Source organism: Rana temporaria, chromosome 4, assembly GCF_905171775.1.
Source record: "Rana temporaria chromosome 4, aRanTem1.1, whole genome shotgun sequence".
Lineage (NCBI taxonomy): Eukaryota > Metazoa > Chordata > Amphibia > Anura > Ranidae > Rana > Rana temporaria.
Genome location: NC_053492.1, coordinates 283,678,851 through 283,698,937, shown reverse-complemented (window position 1 = coordinate 283,698,937; position 20,087 = coordinate 283,678,851). Strand labels below are relative to the sequence as shown.

General features: G+C 42.0%; 1 protein-coding gene across 10 annotated transcripts in view; it reads right to left on the bottom strand.

Moving 5' to 3' along the window:
- NCOA7 (nuclear receptor coactivator 7) overlaps positions 1-20,087 on the bottom strand; it is a 224,283-nt gene that overhangs the window by 25,728 nt on the left and 178,468 nt on the right. For 5 of the 10 annotated variants that reach the window (XM_040350372.1, XM_040350368.1, XM_040350373.1 and 2 more), the window contains 2 exons: positions 8,765-8,794; positions 2,897-3,034 (listed from right to left, as the gene is read on the bottom strand). In XM_040350372.1, coding sequence (XP_040206306.1) covers positions 2,897-3,034; positions 8,765-8,794 — 168 coding nt within the window. Of the gene's footprint in view, positions 1-2,896; positions 3,035-4,132; positions 4,382-8,764; positions 8,795-20,087 lie in introns of those variants that run through there. The other 5 variants (XM_040350375.1, XM_040350371.1, XM_040350377.1 and 2 more) reach the window with 2 other exon arrangements.

Genomic DNA, 20,087 nt, shown 5'->3' with positions numbered 1-20,087 from the left:
ACCAAAGTGTCTCATCAAGAAAGGAAGGTCTGTGGCAGAGACTGTACTTTATTCCGTCCGCCATCACGGCTGCTAGGCCAGCGAGAGGGACCTACCCGGGTAATGCAATACCCACTCTGGCTAGAGTGGCGACGAGAACGGTTTGCTGGAAACAGGAGTGTTTCCTACTTGTGACTGTGCACCTGAACCTACCTACCCTTCCACCCCTCATCCTTCTTGTCTAAAGTTCTCCCAAATAAACCCAAAGAGAAAAGAGGTACATTGTGTGTAGATATTGAAATTCTTCGGACTCTCCTTTCACCCTGGACAGCGAGGATATAGAGGTAACGTGCCACCCATAACCAGCAGCTCCTGCGGGGGTAGTCCTACACATATATGCAATGGTATATTTAAATGCCACCAACTTTCTCACCCTACCCCCTAAGATTCAAATCCTTAAATTGTCAAGCATTGCCCTTCACCATGAACATTTACTAAATAAAATAAAATTATTAAGGAGCAGGAGAGTAAACTGCAAGGGGATGACCGGACCACCTGTTTGCCTATGTGAGTAAACGGGTGCAAACATTTACTCACGGGTATGCCAGCAATCAAAGAACTCCTCCTAGTTATCATACATTGATATTCAATGCATACAGTGCTCTCCTAGTTTGCCATGTGTCTTAAACATACAAATCATCTTGCTTCATAGCATCTAGTTTCTAAAAAGGCAAACCACAGAAGATGAACACCAAATATTTTTGATACGTCAGGTCTAAAAGTCCTATGCAAGGAAAAAAATGCTGTCATATGCAAATAATCAACTTATCTATGAGTATTTTCCACTGAAACCTGTATTTCATACATCAGTGACTAGAAACTTGTGTGCTGACTAGTGTTTGATTATTTGGCATAGACACAAAGATTTGTACATGCAGAATATAATACAGTGTATTTAAAAAATTAAATACAAATTTTGCATCCTCGATTTGGTTTTTCCCCATATGTTATGTGCATTTAAGAATATCAGCAGCATTTGGACTCAAAAGCGATAGTAAATCCACATTTTTATTTTAGACCTGCCAATATGGAAGCACCCAGTTAATGAATTCCAGTTTTATACAATGCAGTCTTTGCATGAAAATTCACACACATTGTGGGTAAATTATAAAATCTATGAACATGTATTTTGTCCATCTGCTTGGCATTGACAGACAATCTTTCACTCATGTATCATCAGGCCCAGTGACCTCTGTCTATTTACAAAATTTTAAAAGCTCTGGGTTCAGAATCAATTTTCCATTATAATGTGTGAACTGTGCTAAAGGGAACCTCTGAGAAAAATGTGAAAGCTACTAAAAAATTGTTATCTGCTTGTAGTTTTACCAATTTTTTAGTAACCGACTTGAAGAAATGTGACATGTAAATCAGAATATCATCAGAACTCTAGATCAATGATACCAACAAGGACAGCAAGGCTACATATTCCTTTTAGTTCAGGTTGCCTAAAAAAGGCAATCATGCTATATCAAAAGAAAAAAAGTGTATTAAATAGAATTCAAAAATAGCTTCCCAATATATAATGGGGTAGGGTTAGACCCTCTCAATTTTTTTTGATGTCCTCTGTAACCAAATGAGAAAGATTCACACATCTATTTATACTTGTGACCATTGTCATAAGTATTGAGACAAAAAGTGAGGGAAAATCTTCCAATGGGGACATCTGTACAGAGGACATTTGCACTGGGGGATTTCCTTCACTTCAGGAGGTTTTCTCCAACTTCCTGTTGCATCTCTGAGAATGTAAGGAACGTTTCCCCAATGGTACGCAAAACAGCAAAAAAAATTAAAAAAACCTGGCAGGGGTTTTAACTTTTCCTTAACCTATCCAAATTGAAAGTTTTGGCTATACATTCACTTTAAAGTGGTTGTAAACCTAGTTACACCACTTGTACCTACAGGCAAGCCTATAAGGCTTACCTGTAAGTACTGTAAATCTCTCCTAAACCTGCAACCATATATGCTTGTGTCGGCGTCATCGAAGCATGCGCACTGAAGAAACGGCTCGCTTATGCCGTTTCTTCAGCAACCGTGCTGTGACCAAATGCTCCCGCCGCATGTGTGGGAGTAAAGTCATCGCGGCTTCGGGGAGACATATCGCCGGTCACACAAGACTTCCCCAAGATGAAACCGCTGTGGCGATTACCAAGGCAGTGAAACTGATCAAATCACCTGTGAAAAATTTCTAAAAAGAGGGGTCTATGGGACACACACACACACACACACTATATATATATACCCCTATTGAATTATACAAAGGATGAGAACAAGGAATCAGGACTTTGAATGAAGTACACGTTGGGTCAAATGTTGTGTGGAGTTATAAAATTAACATATCTATAATACGTGTAAAAAAAAAAAAGAGAAGTAGGACTTTTGCCTCATAATAATTCATATTTGATAGAAAATTGATATACTACACACATAATTCCATGCATAGAGTAAATAAATTGAATTCTTGAATCATTCAATATTTTACTCTATGCAGGTAATTATGTGTCAAATTTTCTATCGAATCTAAAATTATAACAAAAATGTCCTACTTTTTTTACACATATAATATAGTTATGGTAATTATAACTCCACACAACATTTGACCCTACGTGTAATTCATTCGAAGTCCCGCTTCCTTGTTCTCCTTTGTACCTGTGCAAAATAATGGAAAGCCTGAAAACATGACCTGTTGGGGCACCTTGAGGACTAGAGTTGGGAAATACTGCTGTAGACAAGCAGATTAACTCCCAATTCAGGTAAAAAAAAAAAAAAGGGTCAGTTTGGTAAACAATGACACCAATTTTTACTTACAAAATCGTCTCAGGTTTACCAGACTTGTAAAAGGAATGTGTAAATGTTTTACCTTCTTAATATGCATGTCTTCCAGCAGAAGACTTTTCTCTTTCAAATCAGGTAAGAACTCCTCGATAGCTGCCTCCTCCTCTTCGTCTTCATAACTGCCCGTGCTTTTCCGACGGTTTGCCTCTTTTACATTGATGATCTGTGAAAACAAAGTGTTCAAATTAGCATAAAAACACGCAAGAACGGCAGGCAGAATCAGCAAGTTGCAGCATAAATCTACTGAAATAGATAATTCTTCAAAACCAAAATTCACTCGTATTTTACCTGAGACAACCTGGATATGACACTTTTGCAGCTCTTTATATATTAAATAGCAGCTAATCTGTACCCACACAAAGAATAAGCCCTCAAGCTATAGTACAACTATGTTGATAGTTGTACTGCTATGCAAGGTATGATGATAGAGATCAAATTGAAATGCAGAAACTAAAAAATTCACAATATAAATAAGCAATTTAAAAATGTAATTTTCCTTTGTTAAACATCTGTAAAGATGTCTTTTTTATAGCCAACGTAAAAAAGCATTAAACCATATACAAATCTTCTAGGCTACATGTATTGGTTAGAGGCAAAATAATTGTTAGAGAACCTCTGTTGCCAAATGAATGAAAAAAAAAAAAAAAAATTGGGAAAATTTGGCCAATTTACCATGGTCTATGCCAGGGATCCTCAAACTACAGCCCTCCAGCTGTTGCGGAACTACACATCCCAAGAGGCATTGTAAAACTCTGATGCCGCGTACACACGATCATTTTTCGGCATGAAAAAAACGTTTTTCAGCATGTCCAAAAAAACACAAAGTTTTTCCAACTTCATCATTAAAAACTACGTTGCCCACACACCATCGTTTGATGAACAAAGCGTGGTGACGTACAACATGTACGATGGAACTCTAAAGGGGAAGTTCTATTTGCCTTTTTCGGCATGGAAAAAAAACGGGTATGCGGCATTACATTCACAGACATGACTAGGCATGATGGGAATTGTAGTTCCTAAACAACTGAAGGGCCATAGTTTGAAGACCCCTGGTCTATGCTGATCATTAAAACTGTAATTAACAATTATTAAAACCGCTTTAGGCAACAGTGACCGTAAGGCCAAAAGAATAAAAGGATTTGTGGGTCTAATCTGCTGCGACTTGGCGATTTTTACTGAAATAAATGAATCCAAAATGTATTTGGCTGAAAAACACAAAAAAATATAAAAGATTCAAACCTAAAAAAATAAAAGGATCTACCTGGACATAAGGTTCCTGGGCACCGCTAGCAATATAGAGGATTTTGATATTCATTGTTTTTTGCTTATTCTTCATTGTAGCTGTTCAAAGCACCTCGCCTCTGTAGACATGTGGTTTCTAATCGGAATCACAGCACCTCCAACTGAAAGTTTCACTTTACCTACTACAATTTATACTTTCTATTTCCTGAATGGAAGGAGGAGTTTTGTGCGTGAAACAACTTGCCTGGCACTCGGTTCAATTCTGTGTTTCTACTGCTGCTCTGGCCAACCTCCAAATATCTGATACAAGAGTGAAAAAAAAAAAAAAAAAAACACACACACACACACACACACACACACACACACACACACAAACACACACAAACACACACAAACGCACTTCCAGTAATAGAACCTTAATCAATTTTTTTCTATACTACTTCTCTATTTTTTTTGCTATGGTCTGCATTTTTTTCCATATGCATGGAAACATTTATATTGATGAATTCATGGAGCATTTATTTTCAGTCACTATTTGCCATGTATCATATGGATCTAGTGCCAACACATTAAGGGGTGACAAAACCACGTTGCCAGAGTAGAAGTGCCGGACTTTCATCTTAATAAAACATTTCACATATTAACATTTTATATTATTTACCATCTTGAAAGAAGTTTAGTCTGCTTTATAAATGTGTTTTTATTCCAGCATTGAAAAAGAGATAGATATTTTTGTTCTCTATTATTATTATTATTATACAGGATTTATAAAGCGCCAACAGTTCGCACATGCTTAAAGTGGTTGTAAACCCCCCAAAAAATATTAAAAGACAAAGGCATAATGAGCCAGTATGACTAATTACTTCCCTTAGATCGAAGCCCCCAAAGCCGTCCTCGTCTCCCCCTCCAGCTGCAGACATTTCCCCCGGAGGTTACTTCCGGGTATCGCCGCTCCAGCGCCCGGAGCGGCAAAAATGTCCCTCCGCGCATGAGCCGTCAAAGCCGGCATTTCCCATTGAGAAAACCGGAATTCTCAGTACGCCTGCGCCGTAGACAACAGTGCATTCTTTGTGGCAAATATCTCCTAAACAGTGTAGGTTTAGGAGATATTGCCAACACCAACAGGTAAGCCTTAATCTAGGCTTACCTGTAGGTAAAAACGAGAGGGTTTACAACCACTTTAACAATATAAAGGGGGTTGGTACAATTACAGCACGGTTCAATACAGAAAGAATAGGAAAAACCTGCTCATGGGGCTTGCAATCTACTTTGTTTTATCATTTTTTCATTTGAGTGAACACACACACACACACACACACACACACACACACACATTAAAAACAAAAAAACAACGCATAGCAATCCACTATCAGAACAGAACATCTGTTTTAGAGAGTTCATTCCTTTGTGTTTAGTCTGTTACAAAGCATGTGCAAATGTACACATAACCAAGGTTTCTTCCTAATACACAGTGGAAAGTAAAATACCCCAACTAACATGAAGGTATGTTATTTTAAAGCTGCATAAACAAAGCAATGAAATGTGTAAAAAAAAAAAAAAAGGAGGATGCATATAATGTACATTTAAAGTCATCTAGAGGCTCAGGATTTTACCTTAATACAGTCTATATTAGAACGGTTTACATAATCATCAAAAGCAATTTCATCCCATATAAATTCATTGTGTACTTTTGGATAAATGTTACAGGTTTTGCAAGACATTCAGATCAAATTTAGGGATTTATACTTGTGTCGCCATCTAAAAAAGCGATCAGCGGTGGAATGCTTTTCAGAGGGAGTTTGACAGGTGTCCTGTTTTAAGCCTGGAAATGCTGCAACCGTGGGCATTACACGCATGTGGTTGCAACTTGCAAGAAAGTGGTGGTGCTGCCCTACTCACTTTAATGGTTCACGTTCAACGTTCGAATGCAACAATGGGTACAATTTTTAAAATGCAAGAAGAAGAGGTCAGGGGCGTAAAACTGCTACCCCGCACCCACCCTAATGACTGCAAGTGTAAAATAGGCTTTACGCCATGGTCTAAGTAGAAAACAAACATTTACAATGAGGAAAACAGTAGAAACCATTGCCAATTAGTTTGTCTATTGCAGATAGTGTCACTGTAAAATGTACAAAACATGAATTACAATACATACAACTCAAGAACAACATTTAATGTAGTGCAGTTTACCAGTTCTTATATGTAATGGCTGCATTAGTTTTTTTTTACCACCTCAAGATTCTGCCAGCTATACATTTTCTATCCTAGAGGGACTACACTGGCTCATGGTATTGCATCTATGGAGCAGCAGCATTGTCACATTAGGACTGGACTACAGAACACCACCTCCTCATCTCCATAACACAGAGAAAGGGGCCCTGTTCACAGAGGTCAACTCGGCAGAATGATCAGACTTTGAGATAACACTGCAGACTGCACATTAGCTTGCTGAATTTCTAGCAGGATCAATTGCTACTTTTTGCACTTATTGAAAAAGTTACACAAATGCTGGAAAGTATATTTAACAGACCAAAAGGAAGCAAATACGAGAAGCTCTTTGTGATTTTATTTATCCTTATTACAGGTGCTGGTAGCGTTTAGATACATTTCAATTTATAAAGAGCACACCACTACCTCCAAGGTTCACAGGACAAATATATGAAGAGATAAAAACATGGGTGTGCACCAATTAGATTTAGGTGGCATCAGCCCATGAGGAAGTTGCTGTGCAAAGTCCCCACAAAACAGCTCGACTTCAAGCATTGCCTGAAATGGGTGGAAAAAATTATGGGCTGAACAGTGATGGCATCCTTTCAGATAAAGTCACTTTTCCCATGGTGCCACTGTAGTTTGGCATTTGCATGAGATGTGTATTTCCACAAATCGTGTAAACAGACATAAAACCTGAAAATCAATCCCTCTTACTCTAGATTGGTTTCTATTGAGAACAGTGAATTACCATACCAATACCATTCATAATAAAAAATATTGTCAAAAAAAACCCCTCACAAAATACATCTATATGGGAGTAGGATGGGGACTTCAGTTGGCCATAGATGAAGCAATTCCTCAAGTCAGTGTTAATGGGGGAATACCTCCCGCAGGACCATTATGTTCAGTGTATATAATAGCCACTAGCAATAATTGCACGTAAAATCAGACAGGTTGGTTGTACCTAGGGTTGTCCGGATACCACTTTTTTTAGGACCGAGTACAAGTACCAATAATTTTTTTCATGTACTTGCCGATACTGATTACCAATACTTTTTTTAATGCCATGTGACAGTTTGACTGATGGGCACTGATAGATGGCACCTATGGGCACTGACAGGTGGCTGGCACTGATAGGCAGCACTTATGGGCACCGACAGGTGGCTGGCACCGATAGGCGGCAGTTATGGGCACTTATATGTGGCTGGTACTTATGGGCAGGCACTGAAATGCAGCAATAAATTACATGAGGAAAGTATTTTTAAATGCCATGCTGCAGCACCCATATTGGTACACCTTGCACTCGGCATCAGTAAGTATCAGCAGACATCTTGTTACACCCAGCCCAAACTGTATGGGCTGGGTATAACAAGATGTCAGCTACTGGCTTACTGTGGCCAAGTGCAGGGTATACCAAGATGGGTGTTGGGATGTCCAAGCGGATGACCGCTCCGCCCACTCTGCCTGACACCGCCCGCCCCCTTTCCGCCTACCAACGCCACCCTCCCTCTCCGCCCGAGTCCGCTCGCCGCCGACCAAGTATTGGGTCAGGCATCAGGAGCATTTGTGAGAGTACAAGTACTCGCACAAATGCTCGGTATCGTTCCCGATACCAATACTAGTATCGGGACAACCCTAGTTGTACCCAAGTTCATCGAGCCATCAACTTGGGTACATTCAGCCTGCCCATACATGGTTCATTTCTTGGCCGGTCCATGCTGAACGGATGAGGATTCGAACCATCCATGACTGGCTTTATTGCAGCATTTGTCATACAACTGCAAATCACCTTACAATCACTCATGCAGCTTTAGGTTTGTGAACAAAAAAAATATTAAAAAAATGTATAATAAGGTCATGCTTCTGAATCCACCATCTAGTCCAGGGGTGTCCAACAATTTTGAACTTCCTGGACCACATTGGAAGATGAGGAATTGTCTTGGGCTGCACATAAAAATGAACAATAAGGATAGCTGGTGAGCAGAAAAGGTCAGGCAGATCACAAGTGAACAATCACCGATATAGATAATGTACCGGAGTAGTAACATCTAATTTTTTTGTATTTTTTTTTTATTATAAAAATAGTAAGAGGGCAAGATAAAACTAGTGCAATATTGGACACTGCTTTTCATAAACTAATGCATTGGTATCTGGTTGGATGGATTTAATAGCAATTCTCAATGAATTCTCAAGGTGCTCATCAGATATTTTAGTTCTAATTTTGCCCCTTTTGTGCTTCATCCTTGAAAATAGTTGCTTCCAAATATAGGAGCTGCTGAAAACCAGTGACACGAATAAGGTAAAGATAAAAAAAAAAAAAAAATTCCATTAGAGAGACCGTCAAATTTTTCTTCAGCCGCATGTGTTCCCCAAGTGCAAAAGCATTTTTACAAATCCACATTTTTAAGTAAAATTGTGTTGGGCCGCAGGTCGGACCTACCTGATCTGGTCGGTTTGTCTCATCTCCTGTCTAGAAGTTAAAAAAGAGGCCTTGGTTAAGAGCGGTTACCTAAAACTCTTAATTAGTGCAGTGTGCAAAGTGACGTAGGCCATTTATACTAAGGCTACGTTTCTACTAGTGCAACTTCTCATGCGACTTTGGACACAGATTTCAATGGCACCCGTTCCCCATCTATACGACTTTGAAAATCAACAACATTAAAAAGGTTCCTGCACTACTTTTGATGCAAATTTGATCCAGAGAGTGTAAAGTTGGATCAAAGCTGCACTCAAAGTCGCATCAACGTCACACTTCACTCTTAATCGCGCAACTTTGGGGTTGCAATAGTGGAAACATAGCCTTACCTTTACTTGACCAGGTGAAGATCCCAAACTGATAAGCTGCGTTGGTGACTACCTCCTTTAGGCCGTGTTCACACTATTGCGAATTGGATGCAGGTTTCTTCACATCCAATTCGCATGTCAGAAGATTGTGACCAGCTCTCAATGGAGGCGGTTCACACATCTCCACAGCGGTTCCTGATCGAATTGCACAGTAGTCCTGTGCGTTTTCTGGTCCGTTTCAGGTCATAATTCAGCCAAAAATTTGGACCACCACCAAAAAAAAAGAAAAAACACACATGAAATGTTGAACAGGGATGCACTGCACCCCTGCTGTGAGCCGCTTTGTATGGTAGTGTGAACCCAGCCTGAAAAGAGAAGGGGTTATATTTTTTTCCAAAACCATACTTACCAAGCTGGATGCAGCATCGGTCTGATGCTCCATCTGTCCCCCAACGCCTCCAAGACTGAGAACAACGCACCGATCTAACACCGCAGATCACTCGGTTCTCACAGCTCCCCAAACAGAGAGCTGGTGACTGTCCGGCCCCCCTGCGCTCACTTGAGTGCTGGGCTGTGGAGGGGGTGGGATTGGCCAACTCAGGTTCTCAGCTGATCACCAAGGGGCCAAGAGGCTTAGCCAGGTCAAGCCAGCAACCAAATGCTAGCATTAAAGGTCAAGGAAAAAGTCCTGTTAAAATCCCAGATCTAAATAAATGGATATGGTAGCAGATGTAAAAAAAGTCCAACAAATGTAGAATCAGAGCCCACAGCCAGCACAGAACAACACCACCGTGAATAGGACTTCTGTGTAGAAACCACCACCTTATGGAAAGCCGTTTACCGGAACCAACAGGCAAATGAGCATTGAGCATGAATTCCATCCACGGGTTGAAACACCAGCCAGCAGGGATTCAGTTGGCAGTCGTCAGTTGGTGAGCTTAGAAACCCATCGGCACAAGGTCCCGGTTCATATATGCAGAGAAGAGACGGACCATAGCATAATTCCGTATAAAAGGTTTAATAAGAGTAAAAGAATCGTACTTACAAACAAATGTATTTTAAAAGCAAAAATGCCGGCCCAATTACTTCTGAATATATATATATATATATATATATATATATATATATATTATATATATATATATATATATATAGCTTTTTTTCAGGGGGAACTTGGGGGAACTGAGTTCCACCACCTCTGGCTCAGACCCTTTGGTGCCCTCTCACCACAATCACTTGTAAACACAGAAGTCTGGTTTCTGTGTGTACAAGTCACAGCTCTGCACTCTGTGTGTAATGCAATACTGGTATTTAATGCTCCTTTAAGACCCTTCTACTGTTTGTGAAATCTGAACGGGGTCGTGGTTGAGTTCCTGCACATATTTTCTGAGAAAAAAAGCTATATATATATATATATATATATATATATATATATATATATATATATATATATATATATATATATATATATATATATATATATATATAATTACACACACACACACACACACACACACACACACATATATATAAAATATATGCTGCAATATGTAGTAATATATATACAGACACTTTTTCGCACAGTTTTTTAAATCACAATGCGTTTGGCTTTTCTATGAGAAATTATAGGCCTTATTTTGTTATAGGTATATTAGCCTTAAAAGACACTGTTAATTCTTTTTTCCAGCAGGTGTCGCTGTTTGTTAGTACACGTCTCCTAAGCGAGGTCCGTTGTTTTTTAGTTAGTTCGTTTAAATAAAGTTTTTGGTCGTATAATCTATTATTGAAGGTTGTGCTGTAGATCACTTCTTTTTTAGGATTATTGTTCCCGGTACTAATTCAATATGGTGCCTGTAAATATATTGGGTAGTATCCATTTGGTGGATGGCGAGCAGTTCTGGCATTTTCTTTTGCTGGTATGCTGCTTTCCCTTAGCCAATATGGCGTTTTTAGCTTACCACTTCCTTGCACGTCAGAACGAGGTCTGGTTATAATGCGGTGTATCAGTGTATCGCCCATCCCCATTGAAAACGTCTATTGATGATGACACGTCTGGGACGGCGTACACCGACGTCACCGCTCTCAACGTGAGGAGGAAGGGCTCCTATAGTGCCGGCCGGCATTTTTGTTTTAAAATACATTTGTTTGTAAGTACGATTCTTTTATTCTTATTAAACCTTTTATACAGAATTATGCTATGGTCCGTCTCTTCTCTGCATATATGAACCGGGACCTCGTACCTTTGAGTTTCTAAGCTCACCAACGGACGACTGCCAACTGAATCCCTGCTGGCTGGTGTTTCAACCCGTGGATGGAATTCATGCTCAATGCTTATTTGCCTGTTGGTTCCGGTAAGCGGCTTTCCATAAGGTGGTGGTTTCTACACAGAAGTCCTATTCACGGTGGTGTTCTGTCCTGGCTGTGGGCTCTGATTCTAAATTCTTTGGACTTTTTTTTACATCTGCTACCATATCCATTCATTTAGATCTGGGATTTAAACAGGACTTTTTCCTTGACCTCTAATGCTAGCATTTGGTTGCTGGCTTGTATTGGCGCAGTTTCATTTTGTATTATGCTGTTTTGTGTTTATCCCATCAAATTGCTGCCTTTGATCTTCATTGATGATTTATATCTTTTTTTTGTTGTTGTTTAGCGCAGTTTTTCCTTTTGCAGGCTTAGCCAGGTGTCGGTCCAGGCATATGGGCGGGGCGAATCCTGACTCCATTGTCGCGATCTTGTCAGAGCCTAGACCGGTTCTGTGACATCAGCAGACTTCAGCCTGCTGTCTGCTGTAAACGGGTCACAAGAGTAGACGGAACTGCACTTCAGTCATCCACAGGAGAAGTACAGCAAAACAAGCTTTGGTTGTACATCTCCTTTAAGGCAACACTGACTGCCAGTTTGGTAGGAGCCCACCAACCTCAATGGGGTATCCAATGACCGACAAGAAATTCATTGTTTGCCATAAATATATGTGGCCTAATTACACCAAGCCTTTCGTTTTATTCAGCCTGCAACTCCTTAGTATACTTTCCCTGCTCTTTCAAATAATTGTATTCTGTCTATGTCTACCAGCACTACATTGTACCATTTCTATATACAGCATGGACCAGACTCAACAATGCAATTTACTGTACCAAGAGCATTAAATTTGAAGGCATGTAAAAAAGGCACAGATTAATGCAGCTCTGTGGTAATGAAATAATCCATTAATGTGTTTTTTTAAATACAAGCAGAGTTAAGGCCCATACACACGGTCAGACTTTTTGCCAACAAACTTCAAAATGAGCAGGTTTTCCAAAAAATCCGACCATGCGTACGCTGCGTCGGACAAACTTTTTCAGTTTTCATCGGACAAAAGTTCGCTCTGCAGACGGACAAACTTTTCGGCAACAAAAGTCTGATGGTGCAAAGTCCTGCCGTGTGTACAGGAGTCCATCAGACTTTTGTCCGAAGTACAAATACGCATGCCCAGAACCAATGTTAAAATCAACCAACAATAGCAGAAGTTGACCGAAGGGTGGCGGTAAAGAGCAGAAAAGAGCAGAAAAACCATGTGATGATGGGAAAGTTTTAGGAAAGTTTGCAGAAAAGTGAGCGTGTGTATGCTATGGGTGTGCCCGGCCAACTCGCTTCAGACAAAAATCCACGAAAAGTTTGTTTTGAAGTCCGATCGTGTGTACGAGGCTTAAGACCTGGTTCACACTGGTGCGTTTTGACATGCGATTTGGCATGTCAAATCGAATGTCAAAATGGCGGTATTTGCCGCAAATTGCCGGCAATGGCGCCGTCCTAATCGGTGCCACGCCGCATTTGCGGTGCTGCACCGATTTAAAAAAGTAGTTTCTGTACTACTTTTTGCGATCTCCGCCCGCGATTTACATTGACATCTGTGCAGAAACTGCACAGGATGTCTCTATAACCGCGGCTGAAATCGGGACTGCCAGCGGGAGTGAAATAAACTCGCACGGATTCACTCCCGCAGCCCAGTGTGAACCAGGGCTAAGTGTCTGAATTTCACCTGATACCATGCTTTTACAGGGTTGGAGCATGAAAGGAAGATTATGCAGTAGAAAGAAAAAACAAACAAATAAGGTGTTTTGGTGCACTGAGATGGAGCCACCCAGGTATACAATGAATAAAAGGCACATGTAATTAAAAAAGCCTTATAAATCCAAAAGTTCACAAAAAGCTTGACAGAATGGCAGCCGATTCATCAAAGCACTAGAAGATGCATTTTGCATTCACACAAGTGTAAGAAGGAAAAACAGAAACATCCAAATATAGCTTTACACATATACACAGTGCCGATCCTGACCTCCCTGGGGCCCTAAGCAAAATTGCATGTCACATTAAAGTTGAGAAGGGGGCGCTGCCGACAGTGACATGTCGCATTAAAGATTTAAGTTGAGAAGCGGAGGGAGGGGGTGTTCTGCTGTCGGAAATGACATCTTACATTAAAGTGAGAATCGGGGGAGGGTGCTGACTTCTTGCCTCTTCTCCCATGCAGCCAGCGAGTTGAGAGGTGGTGTGAGGGGTGACTTCTCACCAGGCGGGGCCTCTAGTAATTTGGGGGGCCCTCCGCAGCTTGCATAGTGAGCCTATAGGGCGGATCGGCCCTGCATATACACACACACACACACACACACACACACACACACACACACACTGTATATACTCGAGTATACGCTGACTTGAGTATAAGCCAAGGTACCTAATTTTACCACAAAAAAAATGGGAAAACGTATTGACTCGAGTATAAGCCTAGGGTGAGAATGCAGCAGCTACTGTAAGCGGAAAAGAGGGCCAACAATGCCCATTTGCACGCCTCACTGTGCCCAAGTCAGTGTACCTGAAATTCTTGACAGGCTGCGGGCGTCCATTCATTGTTTAAAGTCGCGGTCTCCACCTGATCCCTTCTGTGATGGGCGTTTCCCAGCAGACACTGTGTTCAGAGGTCACGCCAATCACGGATGTCCTTTCATCCACGGACAAGAGGACGACACACACATATATAACTATGTCTGCTGGGAAACGCCCATCACGGAAGGGACCAGGAGGAGACCGCGACTTTTAAACAATGGACGCCCGCAGCCTGTCAAGAATTTCAGGTACACAGACTCGAGTATAAGCCAAGGGGGGTATTTTCAGCCTTAAAAAAGGGCTGAAAAACTCAGCTTATACTCAGCGTATATAGTGTATGTATGTATATAGTGTATGTATGTATGTAAAAAAAACACACACAAGAAACAGCCAGGAGAGCGCTCATCTAGCTACAAGTGCCACTGTCCGTTTCCTCTGCGATCACATCGACTAGATTCCTGGAGAGCTGTTCCGGGTTGAGCTGGTGATTTCCAGCACTTCCTGGTTGGCTTGGGTCCATTGGGTGGGTGGAGAGGACGTCACAACTTCTCACCACTTCCTGTTACGTCATCCCCACCCACCCAGTGGACCCAAGCTGACCAGGAAGTTCTGGGAGGCACCAGTACAGTCTAGGGCAGCCTTTCAGGTGTCTATAGTCAGCAGGATCGGACTGGAACCAAACAGTGGCGCTTGTAGCTAGTTGAGCGCTCTCCTTGCCGTTTCTTGTAAATTGCTTACTTGTGGAAATAAAATGGTTTGCTTTTTATTACTACACTTGGATTGTGTGGTTTCCCTTCTTCCATCTTGCATGTTGTACAAGGAGACAATTACTTCATGTGCTGGTAAGAAACATGCCGATATTAAAATAGACACAAAGATGAGTTCATCATTGTTCGGTTTCCATTTTCACTGTCCAGTCATAGGCTGGGGTAGGTGTACGATGACCTGGGCTCAAAGGAAGCAAATTAAATGATGCTGGCCATTAGAGGATATCAAGTAGAAGAAAAAGTAGGAAGTTCTGGTTTCACATGGGCCTACTCCAGTAGGAAAGATTGTACATTGACACCCCTTCCTCCTTGTTTCTTGATGGCCAGTGTAACGGAATGACCCATGACACCCAGCGACTTTTGAAGGATGAGGGGTACTCCTGTGCTAGCGTCACTAATAACTCTTGGGTCTAGGTTCACCGTGTGCCCCTTTTGGGCATAGGGTGACTGAGAAATATTAATTATAAATTACATGAGATGTTACTGATAATTCATATTGCAGGACATCTTGAGATATTACAGGTCGTTGTTCTGACCCACACCCCCAGGTCAGTGGAGTGTCTCCTTCAATGTGAGGACACATGCTTTTGAGGTGTTAATTGGGTCTGCTCCAAGACCTTTCATTATGAATGCTAATAACACGGTTTGTGTGAAGATGCTATTGATGATAGATGTGTTGTGAGTTAGCAGTCTAAGGGTCAGATGTCTTCTTTCAGGGATAGGGAATTAGCATGTCAATTATGTTTAGTAAAGGAATGTGACTTCTCAGCTGTAGTAATTAGGTCATGTTAAACCGGTGCCAAAACGTCTGACATGTGAAATGTGTATTATGCAGGTGAATCACTTAGTATCGGAGTCCGGACATCTGCGGAATAATTAACTTCTCTGATTGTCATTCTCTAAAAGAATGTGATTGAAGCCCCCCCCCATTGTGTGATGTATGGGTGGAGAGTTCATTTGTTCCTTTGATTACTGTAAACATGCCTGTACTGTATATAAGAGAGCTGAGATACCATTAAAGTTCGTTCATACATTTTGACTCAGAGAACAGAGCTTGTCTCGTTTATTCTGGGGAAATCCATATGGATCGTGTCTGTTAAATTGGGGAGTGTCAGATAAGCTGTCGTGGTTGATGGCATGGGAATATCGTAAACGGTGGTGACCGTTACAGTGGTGGCACAGCAGTGAGATGGTTCCATCGCCAGAGGAACAGCTACAAGGACACAGGACAATGGAGACACCGTATGAACATCTGAAGCTCTCTTCCCTCATGGACTTACTAGAGAGCCGGGGCAGAAAAGGGACATTATTGCGGAACTTGTCAAAGTGGATAGAGCCGAAAGGCCCGGCGTAACAGACAGGACACCCGAGGAAGAAAGTTTTGATCGGGCTGTTAAACGAGGACTGGCACAGTATGGTCCTAATCCTCCACCGGAGATCATAGACCTGGTTATAGCGGCTGTGGATGCCACTTGGCTACATCAAAGAGGTGCTGCAGCAGCAGAAGTCAAAGCAGCACCAACTGAAGAGAGAGGAGAGGTGCAGATACCAGTCTCCATGGAAGAGGAATTCAGAAGGAGGTTAGAAGACATGCGGATACAGCACAAAGGACAGGTATCAGAGGAGGCCCTGCTGGGATGGTCAGATGGGATTTGTTGCCAACTCTGGAAGGAAGTGCTAGCTCTTAAGCAGCAACACCAGGGGAAGGTCCTCCCCTCCAACCATGTAAGGTACTGGCCGCAGTATGACGCACGAATGCCGTTATTGGGGGAACAACCGAAGCAGGAGTGGACAGCCGAGTTAAGCAGGCTGACCTGGGCAGAGATGCAGTTGGACGAGAGCTACAGAGCCCTCCGGCGGTATGTAGCCCAAGATTGCCCGTGTTCAGCGAATGACAGCCCCACGGAAGGCTATGACTATGATGGGCTGGGACTATTGTATTGGAGGATGTCCAGTGATCCTGACTTCGGGGATGATAGGGAGTGGCGCTTGGAGGACATAATGGAGCATAGAGAAGAAAAATCGAATGTCTCGGAAGGGCACTGGTTACAGGAAGATTTGGAGTTTCTGACCATTCAGGAATGGGAGCTGGAGATTGCCTACAGACAGCTGCTAGACTCTGCTCAGCAGCAGGGTGGGGCTCCCGTTGCCTGGGACTGAGAGGAAATTTCAGACGACAGCTCTGAAATCCTAGCTGATGAATCGGCAGTGGAAAATATGGAGATTGCCATTCCCAAAGCTGAAGCGGATGGTGTGGAGTTCCAGGGAGCCGGGGCAGTTGGCCCCTCTCTCCAGCAACAAGCTGAGGCGGTAAAGCTTTTACTCCCAGCCGAATCACTGGCAGCCGGGCAGGATGCTACCGACCGCTGCACACAACAACAGTTTGAGCTGATATCGGGGGATGGGACTGTGGTCTCCCCTCACAGCAACCCAGCAGAAGAGCTGGCAACAGAGCAGAGTGCCACAAGCCTCTGCTCTCAACTAGCAGGAGAGGAAGTTCCTGTGGGAGTGGATGGGACTGTGGTCCCCACTCAAAGCAACCCAGCAGAAGAGCTGACAACAGAGCAGAGTGCCACAAGCCTCTGCTCTCAACTAACAGAAGAGAGAGTTCCTGGGGTAGTGGATGGGACTTCAGTCTTCACTGACACAACCCCAGAAAATGGTGCGGCACTGAGACAGGAGGATGTCAGCTTTGCAAGCACCGGGGGATTTTCACCTACCACCAATGGATGGGACTTCAGTCTCCACTGGTATACCCCAGGGATGGGGGGCAGTTGGCCCAGATCCCCAACAGCATGATGGACTGAGCCCAGTCACCCTCCATCGGCTGAAAGGACTCAAGGGAGAAGGGCCAGGCCTCTCCCCAGATGCAGGCATGTTCTCAGAGAGGCAGAGGTTGGCTGGGTGAATAATGCCCTGCTTGGAGCAATTTATTTGGGGTACGGTATGGATACCAGCATTGGAGGACTGGAACTACTGACTAACTTTGGAGTCAACCCGTTTAGGGTTCCCTCCTGTGTCAGTCTCCCACCGAAAGGGGAGAGATGTAACGGAATGACCCATGAAACCCAGAGACTTTTGAAGGATGAGGGGTACTCCTGTGCCAGCATCACTAATAACTCTTTGGTCTAGGTTCACCCTGTGCCCCTTTTTAGGCATAGGGTGACTGAGAAATATTAATTATAAATGAAATGAAATGTGACTGATAACTTATAATCCATTATTGCAGGATACCTTGAGATATTACAGGTCGTTGTTCTGACCCACACCCCCAGGTCAGTGGAGTGTCTCCTTCAATGTGAGGACACATGCTTTTGAGGTGTTAATTGGGTCTGCTCCAAGACCTTTCATTATGTATGCTAATAACACTGTTTGTGTGAAGATGCTATTGATGATAGATATGTGTTGTGAGTTAGCAGTCTAAGGGTCAGATGTCTCCTTTCAGGGATAGGGAATTAGCATGTCAATTATGTTTAGTAAAGGAATGTGACTTCTCAGCTGTAGTAATTAGGTCATGTTAAACCGGTGCCAAAACGTCTGACATAGAAATGTGTATTATGCAGGTGAATCACTTGGTATCGGAGTCCGGACGTCTGGGGAATAATTAACTTCTCTGAATGCCATTCTCTAAAAGAATGTGATTGAAGCCCCCCCATTGTGTGATGTGTGGGTGGAGCGTTCATTTGTTCCTTTGATTACTGTAAATATGCCTGTACTGTATATAAGAGAGCTGAGATACCATTAAAGTTCGTTCATACATTTAGACTCAGAGAACAGAGCTTGTCTTGTTTATTCTGGGGAAATCCATATGGATCGTGTCTGCTAGATTGTGGAGTGTCAGATAAGCTGTCAAGGTTGTTGGAATGGGAATATCGTAAACGGTGGTGACCGTTACAGCCAGCTTGTGCACTGGCAATGTGTACTTTGCCTTCTTTCCAGTCCATGAAAGTGACTTAAAGTGATAAACACACTGTTTAATTTACAGAAACTCTTCTCTGTTTCTGTATGTGGATGATGGCACTGTAATTATTTTAATTAAAAAGAACATCTAAAAAAGTACCCTTTTCCTAATCGATATACAGCTGTGACATGACTCAGCTCTTTCCCAGCCTGTATGCAGGGAAACATAAGCAGGAGGAGCTTCTAGTCCCCTGCTGCTGGTCACATAAAAAAGCTTTTGAAATACAGAGTAAAAATAAATATAAATTATCTGTGTTAAATTGTCATACAGATATATATTTGAAATCAAGTTATTATTGTTTGGCAACATCATGATGTGGGCTGATTTCTGCCAGTCACAAACTGTGTCACACCCCTCCAGCCTGTGTCTTAGAATAAGAGGAGAAGTGAAGCCTCCATTAAGACGTAATATCCCTCCCCCATTGTGTTGAGGGAGGAGGGAGGAGGAGGATAGAGTGGGCTGTCATTTACCAATGTGTATACACCCACATGTGTGACTCTATAGTCACATGGGCTGCTCAGATGGGAGGAAACGCTCGGCATAAAGAAACTCAACTGAAAACTGAGCATGTGCAAAGCTGCCAACACTGCTCTGTAAAATCCCTAGCTCAATTGGGGACTTGGACAGAAGGAGGAGATAGAGAACAGCAGGATCAACCAGTTTTTTTTTGTAGAATATAGAAAACAAATCTGACCGAGTAAGAACAGCATGTAATTGATTGTTCTTTGCACTAAACCTACACGATAAAACCTCACACAAAGATTAAAAAATACTTAAAGGGTCACCAAAGGAAATTTTTTTAGCTAAATAGTTTCATTTACCTTACTGCAGTACTGGTTTCATGTCCTCATTGTTCATTTTTGCTTTGAAGTAGCTGTAATTCTGCTGTGATCTCCACACTTCCTGGTTGCCTGTTTCCTTATAACCATCGTACTGGGAGATTTTCACGGTGGTCTAAGCTGTCATTACTGTGTGTCTAAAATTCCTCAGAACCAATCAGATTCATTTTAAAAACAAAACACTGCCCTGGATTTGTTGTTTTTGTTCTGTGAGTCTTCCCGACTCACCTCTCACCCGGAAATTCATGTATGTACCTTTAAAACCGAATGTGAAACTAAAGGCACATTATACGATAGTTTAAATTCAATTTTTAATCATTTTTAAAAGGAATCAGTTAACTTTTATGTCTCTATACCCTGTAAACAGTCATTTCAGCAAAAAAAATGTTTTCCTTTAGTGACCCTTTAATTTCAAAGAATAAAACGCCTTCCCTAAGAGCAGATGCCACAACATGTCTGCTGTTATATTAGCTATAATAAAAAAAGCTGTTCAAAACACCTCTTTGAATTTGTATCATTCTCAAAAGTATACACTGGAGAACTTATTCT